The sequence below is a fragment of the Phalacrocorax aristotelis genome, chromosome 8 (assembly GCF_949628215.1).
Source record: "Phalacrocorax aristotelis chromosome 8, bGulAri2.1, whole genome shotgun sequence".
Classification (NCBI taxonomy): Eukaryota; Metazoa; Chordata; class Aves; order Suliformes; family Phalacrocoracidae; genus Phalacrocorax; species Phalacrocorax aristotelis.
This window is the reverse complement of record NC_134283.1, coordinates 30,798,957-30,814,482: the sequence shown is the minus strand read 5'-3', so window position 1 is coordinate 30,814,482 and position 15,526 is coordinate 30,798,957. Positions and strand designations below refer to the sequence as shown.

Sequence of the window (15,526 nt, the reverse complement as noted above, 5' to 3'; positions counted from 1 at the left end):
AACGAAATTGCAGGTTTTGAACTGATAAGCAAGCTGCCTTGAAGGACCACTTCATTCCAGAAATACAACCAGCTCAAACCCAAAATACATGCAATCTCAGCCTCTTGGAAGTTCCTAGATCCACATGAGAAATTTGGAGACAGACAAGGGAAATCCTGGATTGTTTCTCATGAATTCTCAAAATTCTACTTCAAGGTAATAACCAGAGTAATATTAAAAAACATGATGATTCCCCCCCCCCCCCCCCCCAAGAATTCAGTTATTCCAAATGTTGAATACCTGTTTGCCTGTAGCATGAAAATCTGTTGCATCTTATTCCTCTATTTTATTTTGAGGCTGCATCCATCTATCTCACTTCTAACACAGTTTGGTGGGTACTAGCAGAAGATATTGGCTTGTATGGGAAACACATCATCCTCTCCAAAGCAGTGCTAGGAATTCACTAGCCATCAGCCATATCCTCAGAAATGGCAGAGGTAAGTACTATAGTGCACTTTGGTTTCTTTTTCATAAAGAAAAAAAAACAAAAAACCACCAAAACACCTTAATGTTACAGGGCTCACTCCTATCTGCCAGGAAAGCACACATGACAGTGCATCAGACTCTACAGCTCCTAGTGCAAGTATGTCAACAGAAGGAACCAAACCTAAACTAGGGCAGAGCATTAAATGAACTCTAACAGTTAAAAGTAAATAAAGGTGCTTCAATACTGAGACCACTAATCATACACACGCATCCAGCCTGAAGGCAAATTATGAATGTAAAGAATAATACACAACAGAAATGATCTAATTAAAGATGAGGCCAAAAATAAGATAAACAATCAGGAAGGACCAAGAATGAAGTAAACCTTGTATTATGCATCTGCAAAGAAGTATTTTGCCTCCTGAAGTTCCTGACTGAGAAGTAATCTGGATGTTTCCAGAGCCAGACTTAACACAGAAACAGCGGGAAGCCAGCCTAGCCCTCCACAGTGAGCGTCTTCCCATTGCTCAGGTACGGAAGTTGTCAGTGCTGTCTGACTGCAGAACAGGAAAGATTTTCCAGGGAAAGTAAAATACACAGGAGGGCTGGTATGCAAATATTTAGCACCAATATAAACTTTCTAAAATGCAGATGCCATTATTGTACTGATTAAATATTAGAGATATCTCCAAGCAAACATTCACATAGTTAATTACAGTGCAAGACAACAGACACTTGGCCAACTGCATGTCAATGCAGATGCTTGTCTTTGTGCCAGTGTTAAAAATACCAGCAAATATTTATTACAGCCAACCTAATATATGGAATTTGCAAGAGCAAGCTTATTTCCAAAACAGAAAAAAAAAAAAGATTGCTGTGATGACAGCACTTGCTTTTAATATTTGACTGCGAAAACATCAACTGGTTTTATAATTCAGTGCTGTAACTACAAGATTTTTAGAGACCTTTGGCTCTGGGCAGTTCCAGCAACACAGTACCTGCTAATGACATCCAGAGGCAGCACACAGAGACAATATCAGCCTCTTAAAAAAAACCAACCCAAAACCAAAAAACCCAAACAAAAAAAAAAAAACACTAAGGAAGGTTGAGGGCATTATGAGCTTTCTCTAGAGTTATCTGCTTGTCTACAGAATCAGGTACTGGCCACTAGCACTGGTAATGAAGAGGCCCTGTCCCATGATTTGCCTGACCCTACTTCCCTATTCAGTCACAGACTTCACAGAACACCACCAGAAACTCCGTCTTGAAGCTGGCTATTTCACAGAGGAAAGGAAACCTGGAATACTGAACAGCATCTTGTTTCAAATGGAGTTTGTCCAAAGGGAAAGCAAGTGCTGTAGCATGAGCTAGACCTTTCATTGTAGTTATAATTTTGTCCTTACCTCCTGACACGATTCAATAAACTCATCTAAAGTTACAACACCATCTTTGTTTTTATCCATTTTCTGCAAAATAAAATAAAAAAAATATTTTTGTTTCCACAGGTAACATTGCAGTTAAAGTATAATATCTTATTTGATGCAACCTCAATAAACCCAGGGCACTTCACAAGCTTAGATTACAGACTCAGCATCATTGAATAAATTTGCCGACTGCTAAGGACTTGTTTACTCTGGTATTTGGAGCACTTTTGAGGTCATCTCCAGCTATTCCTTCCTTGACATACACAGCAACCTCTGCCCTTATTACATCGTTTATTTATTCACTGCCTCACCAACCAGCACCCATATTCCTCTCTCTCTTTACGGGCAGTTGAGAGAAGCAGCACAGAAGGACAGCAACACATGCAGAGGCTTCAGACTTGCTGGATGGGGCACATCCCACTGCAAAGGGTTGGTCTAAGAGATACATGGGATACCCTGGAGTCAGGAAATCAGCAGATACTGGTAGGCTGAATGGCTGCTAGTGTTTATATTGGAATATAAAGCGGGGCATAGGATTGAACTTGAAGCTAAACTTACAGTAAAGTATATCAGTGCATAGCTCAAGTGTTAAGAAAAAAACACATTAAAAATCAAGTACCTGGAAGAATACTTCTACATGCTGCCTTGGAGCATCTTCCTTGAGCACTGGATATGTGTACTTTCCCATCATATCATAAATTGCCTTTACAATATCCATCATTTCCTGCAGTAGTGGCATGCCAGCACAAACACAAAAGGGAAATTAATAGAAATGATAGCACATTTCTTCCTTTTACTACCCTTCACCCTCCTATTACAAAACAGCACGAGGATGCCTATACATGAGCATGAAGACAGACCTACCAGCATATACAAGTTCATCTATAAAAAACATGTGCTTCTTTCTGACTGTGCCATGACTTTGCCATAGCCGTGTTAGAGATGCCTGCAGTGCTCACTTCCCTCCTCTGGCCAGGCGGCACTGCAGGATGTGTGCTCTGACACAGCAGCTGCTGGGGACGGTGCTGGGCTGCAAGCGGTATGCTCGGCCTGAGCACTGTGGCGCCAACCTTGTCCCAGAGCCTCCTCCTGGGCCAGGGGCCAGCTCTTCTCCACACCTTGCACAAACTGCCACACAACGCCATGACCAGTAGCAGTAAGCACAAGCCCTCAGGTATGCACAATAATTTTTAAAAGATAGACCAAGGTGTATTTGCAAAATATTCTGGTTGCCATGCTCAAAACCAAGGCTTCCCACAAAGGGAACAAGCAATACCAGATAAAAAGATAAAACCAGATAATAATGCAGGATTTGGGAGTGGTGTTGGAGGCTTGTAGTTCTTCGGGTGAGCCCACACCATACCTCCCCAGAGCAGCCAGAAACCCCTTGTGCCTCAGCCACCGAGTAGCTATTGTCACTGCCACTCTCCCCTTCGCAAAGGTTCTTGTTCACAGCTGTAACTAGGATTTTGCTCCTGGCTAAAGCAATCCATTAAAAGCACTTAATATAGGGAAATACGTCTACAAAATCATGCAATATAAGATCACTGTGCACTTTCGACACAGATAAATGCTCAAGTGCAGTCTGATTTGCATTTAATTGGCTGCACGCAGAATTAATTGTGTTCGGCATCAGAAACCAGACAGCTCTCTTCAGAAATCAACCACATCTGTGGGAAACAGCCTTACCTCCTTGTTTATATAGCCATCCTTATTTATGTCATACAGATTAAACGTCCATCTTAGCTTTTCATGAACAGTTCCCCGCAACAGAATGGACAATGCCATCACAAAATCCTGGTTCAAGGCAGAGAGAGAAATGTGAATTTTCATAACATCCTCTTCTAAGTCACCTTCTGCAGGAATGGAAGCTGATGCTTTCTTAACCCCAGACCCAGAGTGCTAGTGAAGGAGGAAGAAAATCCAGCATTTTCTCTGTGTCCACCTTGAGAGAGACAGAAAGATCCCAAACTCCTTTAACACAGGGAGCCTCAGGTTTTGTTCTCTGGCAAAATCTGTCAGACTTGACCAGACGCGATTCCCACCACTAATTACTCAGACTGGAACACAGCATTTTAATTGTAGTTTTTGTTTACAGTAAAGTTATTGCTTCTAATACCTTTGATTTATTGTTTATACTGCATGGTGGCTCAGGCATTGTAGGCAGCATTGCTACAGGGATTTATTAGTACAGGCAGAGCTTCAGGCTAACAGAGCTATATGATTCCTGATACCTCGTTTAATGTATTTATTCTTCCTATGTTATCTCCATTAGCTCTGCATGGGGCAGTGCATCACCTCTTAGAAACCATTGTCCCTTTTTCCCAAGGCTCAGAGGAATTTTAATTTGCTGAACAATAAAAAAAAAGGGGGACAAAACACTTGTGTTTGACAACCACTAGAGAGACAGCTTTGCCAGGAAGGAAAGCTCAGCTTTTTTTGCTGCGTCTCAGTCTGTTTAGGTTTCTGGAAGTCTCTAACTACTGAGTAGCTGCCATATGCAAAAGTCCCACTGCAGCCATCTCTACAGACACACACATATTCATATTGTAACTTTTCCATTTTACATTTGATAAATTAACTGATTTCTCAGTCTTACCTGGAAATTATTGGAGTTCTTAGCCATTTGATGACAAAGGCAAGACTGCCTATGATGTCTAGTTTTATGATCACAGTAAACTGTCGTCAGAATGATGAAGTTTATCCTTTACAGGTGTATGACTTAACAAATCCCTTTACTGCACTCCAACTATGTGTGTGGGCTTGAAGGATGGCTATTTGTAGCCACAGCAACAAGCCTTTTAGTTAAAAGGTGGATTTGGCTTCCCTAGGAACTAAGTACCTGAGATGCTTGTTCAATATATCGAACAAGCTAAAAATCCTCCATATTCCAGGAACATACAAATGTAACCCTGCAATGCATGATCACTGAAGAAGATATACAATGTACTGGCTTTTCTTTGACATCCAAATTATCTGTGCAAATCACAGGATGGGAATGTCCTTGACCTCTCCTCTCTGCTACATAAATCTCTGCACTTTCTCCCCCTGGTACTGAATAATATGATCTGTATGTTTCTTTAGTGAAAGAAAACATGCAACTTCATCTTCATAAGCTAAAGTGAACCAGATTTTAAAATATCAACTGATTTTAGACTGAAAACTCTAGCCATAATCCAACAAGTCTTACTAGTTTACAATGAAGAATGGATGGAGAAGCTTAAAAACACAAAACTGAGAAAGAGGCATCTAAGGAGGAACAAAACAATTACCTCAAACTTCACGGAGCCATTTTGTGCAGTGTCAAACGCATTAAAGAGATAATGTGCATACATACTAGCATCTGAAAAACACAAAGGGCACTGATTGGTACAACAGTTCATTATACAGTAATGGCTCCAAACAACATTAATGACCTTTATTTTCCTTATATTCCTCCATATTCTATGACCTAGTAAATAGTAACATGGACTTGCATATTCCCCACACCCGCCCTTAAAACAGCTTTGTAAAAGTTTTTATTACAGTAGAAATTATCTGGATTATGGGGCTGCCCCTGAAAGGAAGAGAAAAAAAAAACCCTCCCAGGAGGGTCTCTGGAGCAAATGGAGTATTAACTCTGGTGGGAAATGCAACAAATGTACCAAACAGTGTTTGCAGCATGTGTGCTTCCTTCCTCTACCTTCTGCTTTGTGTGAGATACAGCAGAGATCACCAGGGACTGTCCAACTTCAGAAGGGTCTAGCTCCAGTAACCTGTGTTTGTCCATGACTTAAAGAACAATCTCATTTGAGGCATATTTTCATCCTTTTGAATCTTAAATTGCTGGTTTTAAAAAAGCTTTCCTAATGGGAAGAACAGTTTCTATAGCCACGTGAAGGATGGCTGTTAACTGGGAAAAACAGTAATGGTATGGAGAAAAATAATCAAATAGGTGTATGACCTAATGACTGTCACTGGCCTGTTTGTCGCTCTGGAGGCAATTCACATGCCTTTCTGTATTACTACAGCCCAGCTTTTCAAGATGGAAGGAACTGACATTAAATTCCCTTAATTATTTCGTTGCTATTCTAGCAGCCATGCACTTTTTTGTCTCTTCTATTCTTTGCCTCTAGCACACAGCATTAGTCAAGCCTGAGTCTTCATACTCGATATATGGGTATTCAGGTGAAGCCCGGTGCCCTGTGCTATGCAGGCAGTCAGGTGGAATGACCCAGCATCTCTACTCTGATCTCTATGAAATGATTACATATTTTCACATGTTCCAAATCCAGGAAAGTGTAACAATGTGCAGAAAAATAAAATAGTTAAGTTACTGTCATCCATAAGGATAGAATACACTGGGCAATAGGAAAAAATAAGAATTTCTACTACATTTTTAAGAGAAGGATTCTGAAATGAAATCATATAATCATAGAATCATTAAGGTTGGAAAAGACCTCCAGGATCATCAAGTCCAACTGTCAAGCCAACACTAGCACATCTCCTAAATCATGCTCTGAAGTGCCACGTCTACATATTTTTTGAACACCTCTAGGGATGGTGACTCCACCACCTCACTGGGCAGCCTGTTCCAAAAATAGCTCCAGAAGAAAGCCATAGACTTACTTATGGGACAGTCCTACTAAAAACTAATTAGGCTAAACTGAACAATGAACTAAAAATACTAAACTAGAGATCTTATTTCAATAAGGTATGATGTACATTAAGAAATAGTAGATCATTAGGATCATTTGATGACAGATTAGCAAAAACAAAAACCTGTCAAGGATAGGAGCCCTATGTAACAAAAATATCACAAGCCTGGGATGACACTGTACAAAGTTTTTATAATTCAGAGTTACTTTACTACCTCTGGGATGTGCAAGTTAATCTGTACAGAGAGTATAAAAATGAAAAAGTCTCTGAGATCTCAAAATCGATGACTCTAAGGTTATACACACTGTTTAGAAACCAAGTGAAAGAAAACTGTGTAAAATATGAAATAATATCTGCTGTTAAGCTGAGTTACTATTAAGCTTGGTTGCACTACCATTGTCATTAACCAAGAGAGAATCACATTTCAAGGGACTGGGACACAGGAAAAAAAGAAAAGGCAAGTCTTTGTCAACCTCAGTAGAGAGGAAAGAAGTTATCTATCCATGAAATGATGAAGCTTCTGTGCCTGATTGTTTTTCACACATGGGAAGGAAAGAGTCACTCAAGGTGTGTCACTTAAAGGAGTTACTGCAGTTACTTGGGGTAACTGGAGTTCCTTGGACTTACTGGAACGTAGGTTGAAAACACAAAACACATCCAGAAATACATTAAGATAATAAATACTTAAATTTTTGCATACTTGTTAAAAAAATAAATAGGCTGTTTACTTGATTACTTTTTATAACAAAATGAAAGGCAACCACAGTAGGAAATGATCAAGTCCATACTGCAATTGAACGTAAACTTTTTATAGGTCTAAATCTTTGAGGTCGCATGCATTGTAAAACATTAGCATAATGTGTTTTATTTTCACATTTAGTTGAAAAACCTCTTGTTAATAACCCTCTTAAAGTAAATGCACATGCACACATACATGCAGAAACTTCAGTCATCATTCACAATGAGTGTCTTCTGCAGCTACTACGGAGCAGGACATATTTGGAAAGCCTCAAATACTGAATGTTTTACTAAAAGGCCACTTAAACCCATGACTCATTTCTTTCAGTTTGAGAACAGTACCCCCACAGAACATATCCAGTTAGAAGAACATACAGATTCTCAATATTTTTAAAAGGCAAGAACATACATTTTTTGAGAGGCTAATACAATACTTTAATATTCCAATACATGATATGACACTACCTTTGTTATACAAACACCAAAAATTATAATTTCAGGTAGCTAGGAGCTCAGACATCAACTAAAAACTGCTTTAAGAATTTTAGGGAGGTTTTGATTAATTTTCAGGCCAAAATGAGGTCTGGGACTCTTCTGTGCTAGATACTACATGCACAGCAGTCCAGCAGCAGGGAAATGAAGACACACTGAGTAGAAGTGATTTAGCTTTCTGCCATCCAGAAAGCCAGTACAAAAACCAGCATCAATCCTCAGTTTCTGTTTTGGAGTTGGAGAATGAAGAGCTGACAGCTAGGGGCAATCTTTAATGTGGGTTTGTCTATATTCTTGTGAAATAACTCTTCAAAGGGCCTAACTTGATTTTTTTTTACCATGATGTTTGTGTTTCTGTTTAAGATCCTGCAAAGCTTAACCTCAATTCACATTTCTTGCACAGATTATCTGAAGTAGTTTTGCAGCCAGCTGGCAGTAATGAATGTTAAGGCATGCTTCAGTAAACCCGACAGACACAAAGTACTCTGCTTACCTCCATGAGGAAAAAACTGTGCATAGATCTGTTTGAAAGTCTCTTCATTAACAACCCCACTAGGACATTCCTGTTGGAAAACAACAACAATGAAAAAAAGAGTCAAGGAAAATACCAGGTCTTTAAAGGTTCATTTGCAAAACTCTACAAGCCCGAAGAGAGCAATTAAACAAATCACATTCTTGTTCTTACAGTACTCTGGATTCACAAAATGTACAGCTGAAGAAATTAAAATAATTCAGACTGCAATTTCATCTTAAGCATCTCATGGACTTGGTTCACCATTATTAAAATTTTTAACAGTGTTTTCAGCACTGTTTAATTACTGTTTTATAGGATGACCTAGAAAGGCAGCTCATGCTTTCTGTCATATGAAGCTTTCATCTAATAATTGCAAATAACACTACTGCCAGCTAACACTTCCCTGTCCGATGCCTCCAAGTATATGAATTCATTAATCCTCAGCAGAAGACTGTAGCCAAATACCTTATACCAGCTCCATGGAGGCTAGCAGTACATACTATACTTATAAGTCCTTACAAACAAGCATTAGTATTAGGCTGAAAAAGGTTAGATAATGTTTAACGTTTTCATCTGCTCAGCCTTCTGTAAACTTCTGAGAAGCTAGACTGTGCCCATGCAAGTTTTCTAACCTGGCAACCAGTGGGGTTATTTTATTTTTAAGCTCTGGTGCTAGAATGTAAGGCATTTCATTTCACTTTTGGCTGCTTTCAATAGTGCTAATACTTAGGAAGACGGTGGCAGATTTTCTGCCCCGAACTTTCTGACCTACTAACTAACACTGTGGGGTGGCATTCAGGAAGGGAAAAGGGGATCCCTGCCTGGAGGGCTCACACTTGCTCTGCTACAGCCAAGCAAAATCCAATCCGTTATGGTAGTTTGGGGTAGGAGGTACTCACTGGGCACGTTTGCAGAGTCTGGACAGCACCCATGAAGAGGGAGATATGGCAGCTATGAGGAGCTGGGCCCCCAGGAGCTTTATCCTGTAAGTGATCTGAGCCAAGATCCTCAGATCTTACCCAGCAGGATGTGGGACCACAGGCAATGGAACAGACAGGTGAAAAACAGCACAAGAACTGTCTCCACATTGTGAATCCTGTTGCTTACTCTCGATTCTTTTTTTAAACTTAGATTACTTGGACAATTCAATAAAATTCAAGAGCAAATTTAGCTTAAAACTATGGTGCTTTACCACCCCCTCCAACAGCTCAGTGCTGTCATAATACACATCCATGTATCACAGAGAGCCTCAGGCACTGCTATCTGACTATGTGAAGTTTTCACTTATATAGAATATTTCCCAGTTGATGACACTCTTCCTCACAGATTTGCCTATCAACCAATTTTGAAAACTAAACCAGAGCAAAACAATTAAATTACCATGACACTGATCCCTTTTCACAGAGCACAGGATTATAGATACAGAGAAGTTAGCTTTCTCCCACATTTGGAAATACCAGCTGGCAGAGACACTGCCAGTCTCTCCCCCACTGCAGTCATTTGACCCCATTCACAGCAATTTAAATTCCTAAGTCCCAGTTGAGGCAGTGTGTCACATGGAGGGAAGAGGGAGCACGAGCACTGCCACTCCTGGCAGAACATGCTGGAGATGGATTGTTTGAGTAGGTTAACTCAGAATCTCTTGTGAAACCTTTGCATGTATCTTAGTTGGATGCTTATGATTAAGTTGAAGGCCAGATATGGGATCAAGAAAGTTCATCAGTTACTGGTAGTAACTGTTTTCCTCTTTCTGTGTTGCACTATGATTGCTGTCCCATTTTAATACAGGTCCTTCAGCAAGGAGTTTCACAGGTCTATAACCCTTTGCACAAGGAATTACCAACTTTCAATTTTTGGGACCTGACTCCTACTATCTTGCCTGATAGCCCTGAATTCCTGTGTAGAGATAGAGACAGCAAACAGTTGATCCCAACTTTTTTTTTCTACCTGCCACTTGTGATTTTGTAGTTCTTCTCTTCATTATCTCTTTTCCAGGCATCCGACCCTAAGAAGCATGAAAGGCATCAAGCATCCTTTGACTATCCCATCTCTGCATCTTTCTATTTCCACCGTACCCTTTTTGAGACGGCAGCCCAGGACTGGAAGCCATGTTCAAGATGCTGGTACACTGTTCATTTGTCCTGCAGAATAATGGTGTTCCGTCCCTGTTTCTTTGTTCTTTTCCTAATAAATCCTAATTAGAATTATTGGAGAAATGGGATGGAAACTGTTTTTCAGATCTTTTCAATAACACTAAGTCTAATCATGGCTAGTCTTCAGGCACCATATCATATTTTCCTCCTTCTAAAGTAATGGAAATTCATTTAAGAGTTCATTCTTCTGCACTAACTCATCTAGTAGGCTCATGCCTCTGTGCAGACTGAGATGTGGTGGTAGCACAAGCAAGCTTAGGGATGAACAGAGATGAGTTTCAAAGAGCATGGAGCTGCACAGCCTTTACATCCAAACACACTACTGCCATGTTACGCTAGCTGGAATATGCCTGCTACATCACAAGATGCTGTTGGGGTGGAACGCCCCTCCCCAGCCCCCAATCTCCCTATAATTCTGTGGTTGGCCTGGACCTGATTAAAGAGCAGGCTTGGGAGTGCGTGTCATGGCCCTAGGCAGGTTTGCAAAGAAGGGCAGAAGCCAGTACTTCTATAGTTACTCATTACCGACAGCCTGGAGCTGCCATAAATGCATACACTTACTGTCTGTTACACCCCACTCTGCAGATCCAAGACAGGCAAATGCTTATTCTGATAGCATTACAGGTTGTTGATTTTGAGATGAGTAATCTTAGGAAGTCTACAAAAAATCCCTTTGAATTGGTGACACAAAAAGCTGGAGGAAGGTTCAGGTCTATGACTTATTTATTGATGAATTCTTTAGATACCTTTTAAGAACAAAAAGGACTTTGACAAGAAATTCTTCCACCATGAAAAGCCTATAAAGGAAAAAAGGCAATTTTTTTCAAGCCTCTGATCTGCCAGCATCACCTGCTGCTGATGTACGTTCACTAACCACGGAAAAGGAGAGAACAAACAAGAGAAATCACTTTATCCTGTGCAAGTCACAGAAGGAGAGCAAGGAGGGGTACTTCAAGTGACATCAGAGGCAGCTCCTTAATCACATACCCATTTGCTATTGAAATTAGGGTGATTAGATCTTAGTTCCTTCCTCCAATACAGAAGAAATCCTGGTGTGTTCTATCCACCGATGGTCTTCTACTCAAATAGCGATTTGGGATAGATTTGAGCTAAATAAAGGATAATTTGTTGCTTGAGAAAAAACCTAAAATTATCTTTTACTTTATGTCTTCATGTTCTGACAACTGTCCTTCCACTGGTTATTTTTAAGTGTCCCAAATAGAACCCAAACCTGGCACTGTGGTCTTGACCTCACTGGGGCCACTCCTTCTCCAACGTCAGTGTTCAAGGCTTGTTCCACAGCAAGGGGATGAAAAGACCAACTGGACTATCTAAAGCCAGTGGCTGCAGGACCAGACATTGGCTTTTCATTTACAGATAAAACTAACAAAGCTTTCTAATTCTGTAAGGCAACATTCCTAGTTAGAAGAGTATCCTCAAAACCATCCAAAGCTCCTAATAAAATAGCCATTGCCTTGTTTCTTTGTCATGAGAAAAGTGGTTACTCTTTCATCTATTTGTACCCCTTCTAATAAGCTAGAAATCATTAAAAGAAGAATAATTAATAGAAGGTAATAGCTACCATAAAACTATTCTCCCAAAGTTCATGTTTCCTAAACCTATAATTTAATGTATATTAAATAAATAATCTGTTATTTATTTATCTATTAATCATAGATCAGACCAAGTACCCTACCAACAGCCATTCTTGGGTAGAAATTTCACTGGAGTGCCACTGCTCCAAGACCCACACTGGGCCTTTGCAGAACTTCAGAGTATTTGACCAAGTTGTCATTCTTTTTAAAACCCAGACTAGCACAGCACCTAACCATCCTTTCCAGCATAGTGCTACTGGTCAAGCACACTAAGTGAAGATGTGTTTCTTTCTCTCATCTTGATAAATACAGCTATTATCTTCACTAAGAACCATCGCTTCCCATGCTTAAATACAGTTTAGAAATGTAGGGACTGATCATTATTTTCAGTATACCTTCCACAATGCTGTATTAATAGCCCTTGTTTACTAAAAGCCCCAGCCCACCACTAGCAAACCTGAGAATGAAGTTTAAGTCTGTGAAGGGCAAGCACAGAGGAGAGGCAGCTGCTGCAGGCACTCTCCTTGCAGAGGCAAAGTCTCCTGAAGCAGTTTTGGCCATTGTGCCTGATTAAATTTTCTGAAATTCCACATGATCCTTATTGCTTCTGATACTCCATCTGGAAGCCAAATGAAAGCTTGCATCAAACCTCCAGGAGTGCTGGGGAGAGGCAGTGCTGACATTGATCAGCCTGTTTAGCTCTCTGTAACTGTATTGCTTTCAGACACATATGCTAGTACCAATTCATTTGCACTTAATTGATCACAATTTTGTTTTTATATGAGTCAAATAATGCTCAGGAGGCCTCATTAGTGCTACAGTATAACTTAGTACAGCTGACTCAAAAGAATCTCTCTTGTGACAAGGAGCAGGTAAGCTTAGTATCAGTTTAAATTCCACTGAAGACAAAGGTTTACTTATTCAAGAAAAATTTCTCAGCAGTATGAAAAAACACAGTCCTTCACCATAACATTCGTAAGGCAGGGGGATAGATTTCAGGTAACCCCTGTCATTTCTTTAACCCATGAATTCTTTTAAAATGTCCAACAAGAACAGTGAAGATTTTTTTTGTATTGTTGCCAAGCACAGAAACAACCCCTCATTTTCAAAAAGCTAGCTGTCAAGCACTGGCATTGACAGCATAAGTCACGTGCATGAATCCACCCTCTCAGACTTCTTTTAAGATACTAAACCACAAAGGAGCTGAACCCATGTTAAAAAAAGAGAAACGAACCCAAACAACAACAATAAAAAAGAAAATAAAACAAAGGTTGCATTTGCTGCTCTTTCTTCTGCCGGAATCAGAAATTAACTTCATTGATTGCTTTCAAAGATGTGCAATGTGGACAAGAAGGGATCAGCAGCAGAACTGAAATGGGGCTAAACATAACCTGCCCATCAGACTGTTCTCAGGTAACTTGGCCAGAACATGAAAAAGAGTACTTGAGGGGTCATATTTTGCTAAACCAGAGGTATTAAGTTAGCCGCCCACAGACAGTCTCAAACATATTGTCCTTCAGATTCCACAATCCAAATTTGTGTCTTTAAGTGTTCACACATCCCACGAATTTTGTTGCTTTTATTTTGTTCTTCCAGTTTGGAGCTATTTTGGGGATTATTAAAGTATCAGAACATTTCTACCTTGCTCTTACTGCTTGCTTTTGTCTCCAAAAACCTGACGTGTTACAGACGATTACATCTTATACCACTCTCCATTACAGATTTGCTAAAATACGCACACTAAAGAAAGGTAAGAATGTCTCCAACAGGTCCTCACTTATTTGGGTTGTCTGTTTTCTGATTTATTATCAGAAAATTATCCCTTGCAGCTAACAACCATTTCCCCTGACAGCACAGAACCCCCCTGAACTGAGGAAAAAATCCCATAAAGGTCCCAATGCTTTTAAATCAATGCACTAAATTCCAAAGCATGTAAGTCATTAGAAACATAGTCTGAATGGGAGGTATTGAGTTACTGAGCTCAAACCTCTGTAGTTGTTGGTCAGTTTACTAGTCATCAATTTATCAATTTTAATCTTAAAAACAGCTTCTTATTCTCCTCCCTCCCATTCTATAACTGTTCCCCAAATTTTTCTCCTCTGAGGAGCAGAAACTTTTCCAATTCCACCTTATGCCTATTGATGGCCAGTTTGTTCCTGTGCCATTACTGCATTTCAGCTCAAACAATCCTCTCCACTGATGTATTATAGACAGAAAGTATCACATTTTATTTTTGTAAAGCTAAACTAAGGCAAGATCAATCAGAGGTTATGCTGGTTTTTGACGTCTCTGTTACCTTGCTTTTGCAGAACCGCAGCCAAAGCAATCAGGCCAAATGCCTTGTATTAATCTGGCTCGAGCCTGACAGCAGCCAGCTCCAAGGTGCAGAATAGACTATTCCACAAAACACAGAATGCACCTTCAGGACAGAGATAACTGCTAAGATAAAAGCGGACTTTTGGTCCTAGCATCAAGAGATGTTGGACAGCAGGACCCTTCCACAACTTGAAAAGAAAGCGGAATGCAAAGAGAGAGGATATTTGGCCAGGCAGCATGGACACTGGCCTGGTTAGCGTGCTCTGCTTCTCTGGGTGGTAAAGGGTCAGTCTGAATTTGGTGGAAGCCTCCACCAGTCTGGTGCAGAAACACCAGACCTGACCAGTATCACACTGGGAAGATACTGGGAAGGTTTGGAGCAACTGGGGAAACAGATTTCAGAGATTAAGAAAAAGCAGGAATAAAAGTACTGAGAATTAGGACCCTGGTCAGCCAGGGTGCTAGTCTGGAGGCTACCCCAGACTGCATTGAACGGCCTTTGGCCAAACACCATCCATGTTCATGAACATCCAGCCTTCAGCTCCTGTGCCTGCATCCAGGCTGAGCAGGGCCTCTTCTCTCCATGTCCATTACAAGTGCCTGTAAATGGCCCTGTGATAATCCAGGTGTTGCCTCATGATTAAACAGGACCTGTGTAATCACTCAGAGCAAGCAGTAAGTACAAGCCAGAGAGAGGAAAATTACTGCATTCCCACAGGGATTTTGAATCTCCAGATGGCACTGTAACATCATCCCAAAAAGCAGACGGTTCAGTACAATAGCAAATATGGTAACAGCTGAATCAGTTTGCCTGCTGTGCATAATTACCTATCCCATTGAAACCATGATTTACAGGCTACAAATGCTAAAGCTGCTCTTTCATTTCAATGTAAATCTTAGATATTAAGGCTTCACACACATTGTGTGCAGAGAAGATGGAGGAAAACAGACTTTGTCCTAACAACCTTATACAAAGCAAGATCTTGCCAGCGATCCCAAATACCAAGACCTTCAGTGAGGTCTTAGGAAAGGGTTTAGGCCACAAGTTAAATGCACTTGTCTGTCATTATTCTTGCCCTGGGAGATAATGCCTCCATACTGCAAAATGATAGCAAAATTGGGAGGGGCAAGAGGTAAATGTCAGACCTGCTGAGAGAACTGCAAGGCTGCCTCTCTGTTTTGCATAGTAGA

The 15,526-nt window shown here is 40.4% G+C and overlaps 1 protein-coding gene across 2 annotated transcripts in view; it reads right to left on the bottom strand.

Annotated features, from left to right (window-relative positions):
- Nucleotides 1-15,526, bottom strand: part of KCNIP1 (potassium voltage-gated channel interacting protein 1) — a 299,356-nt gene that overhangs the window by 4,281 nt on the left and 279,549 nt on the right. For both annotated transcript variants that reach the window (XM_075102181.1, XM_075102179.1), the window contains exons 3-7: nucleotides 8,251-8,320; nucleotides 5,162-5,232; nucleotides 3,579-3,686; nucleotides 2,509-2,613; nucleotides 1,869-1,931 (exon numbers count right to left, since the gene is read on the bottom strand). In XM_075102181.1, the coding sequence (XP_074958282.1) occupies nucleotides 1,869-1,931; nucleotides 2,509-2,613; nucleotides 3,579-3,686; nucleotides 5,162-5,232; nucleotides 8,251-8,320 (417 nt within the window). The remainder of the gene's footprint in view (nucleotides 1-1,868; nucleotides 1,932-2,508; nucleotides 2,614-3,578; nucleotides 3,687-5,161; nucleotides 5,233-8,250; nucleotides 8,321-15,526) is intronic.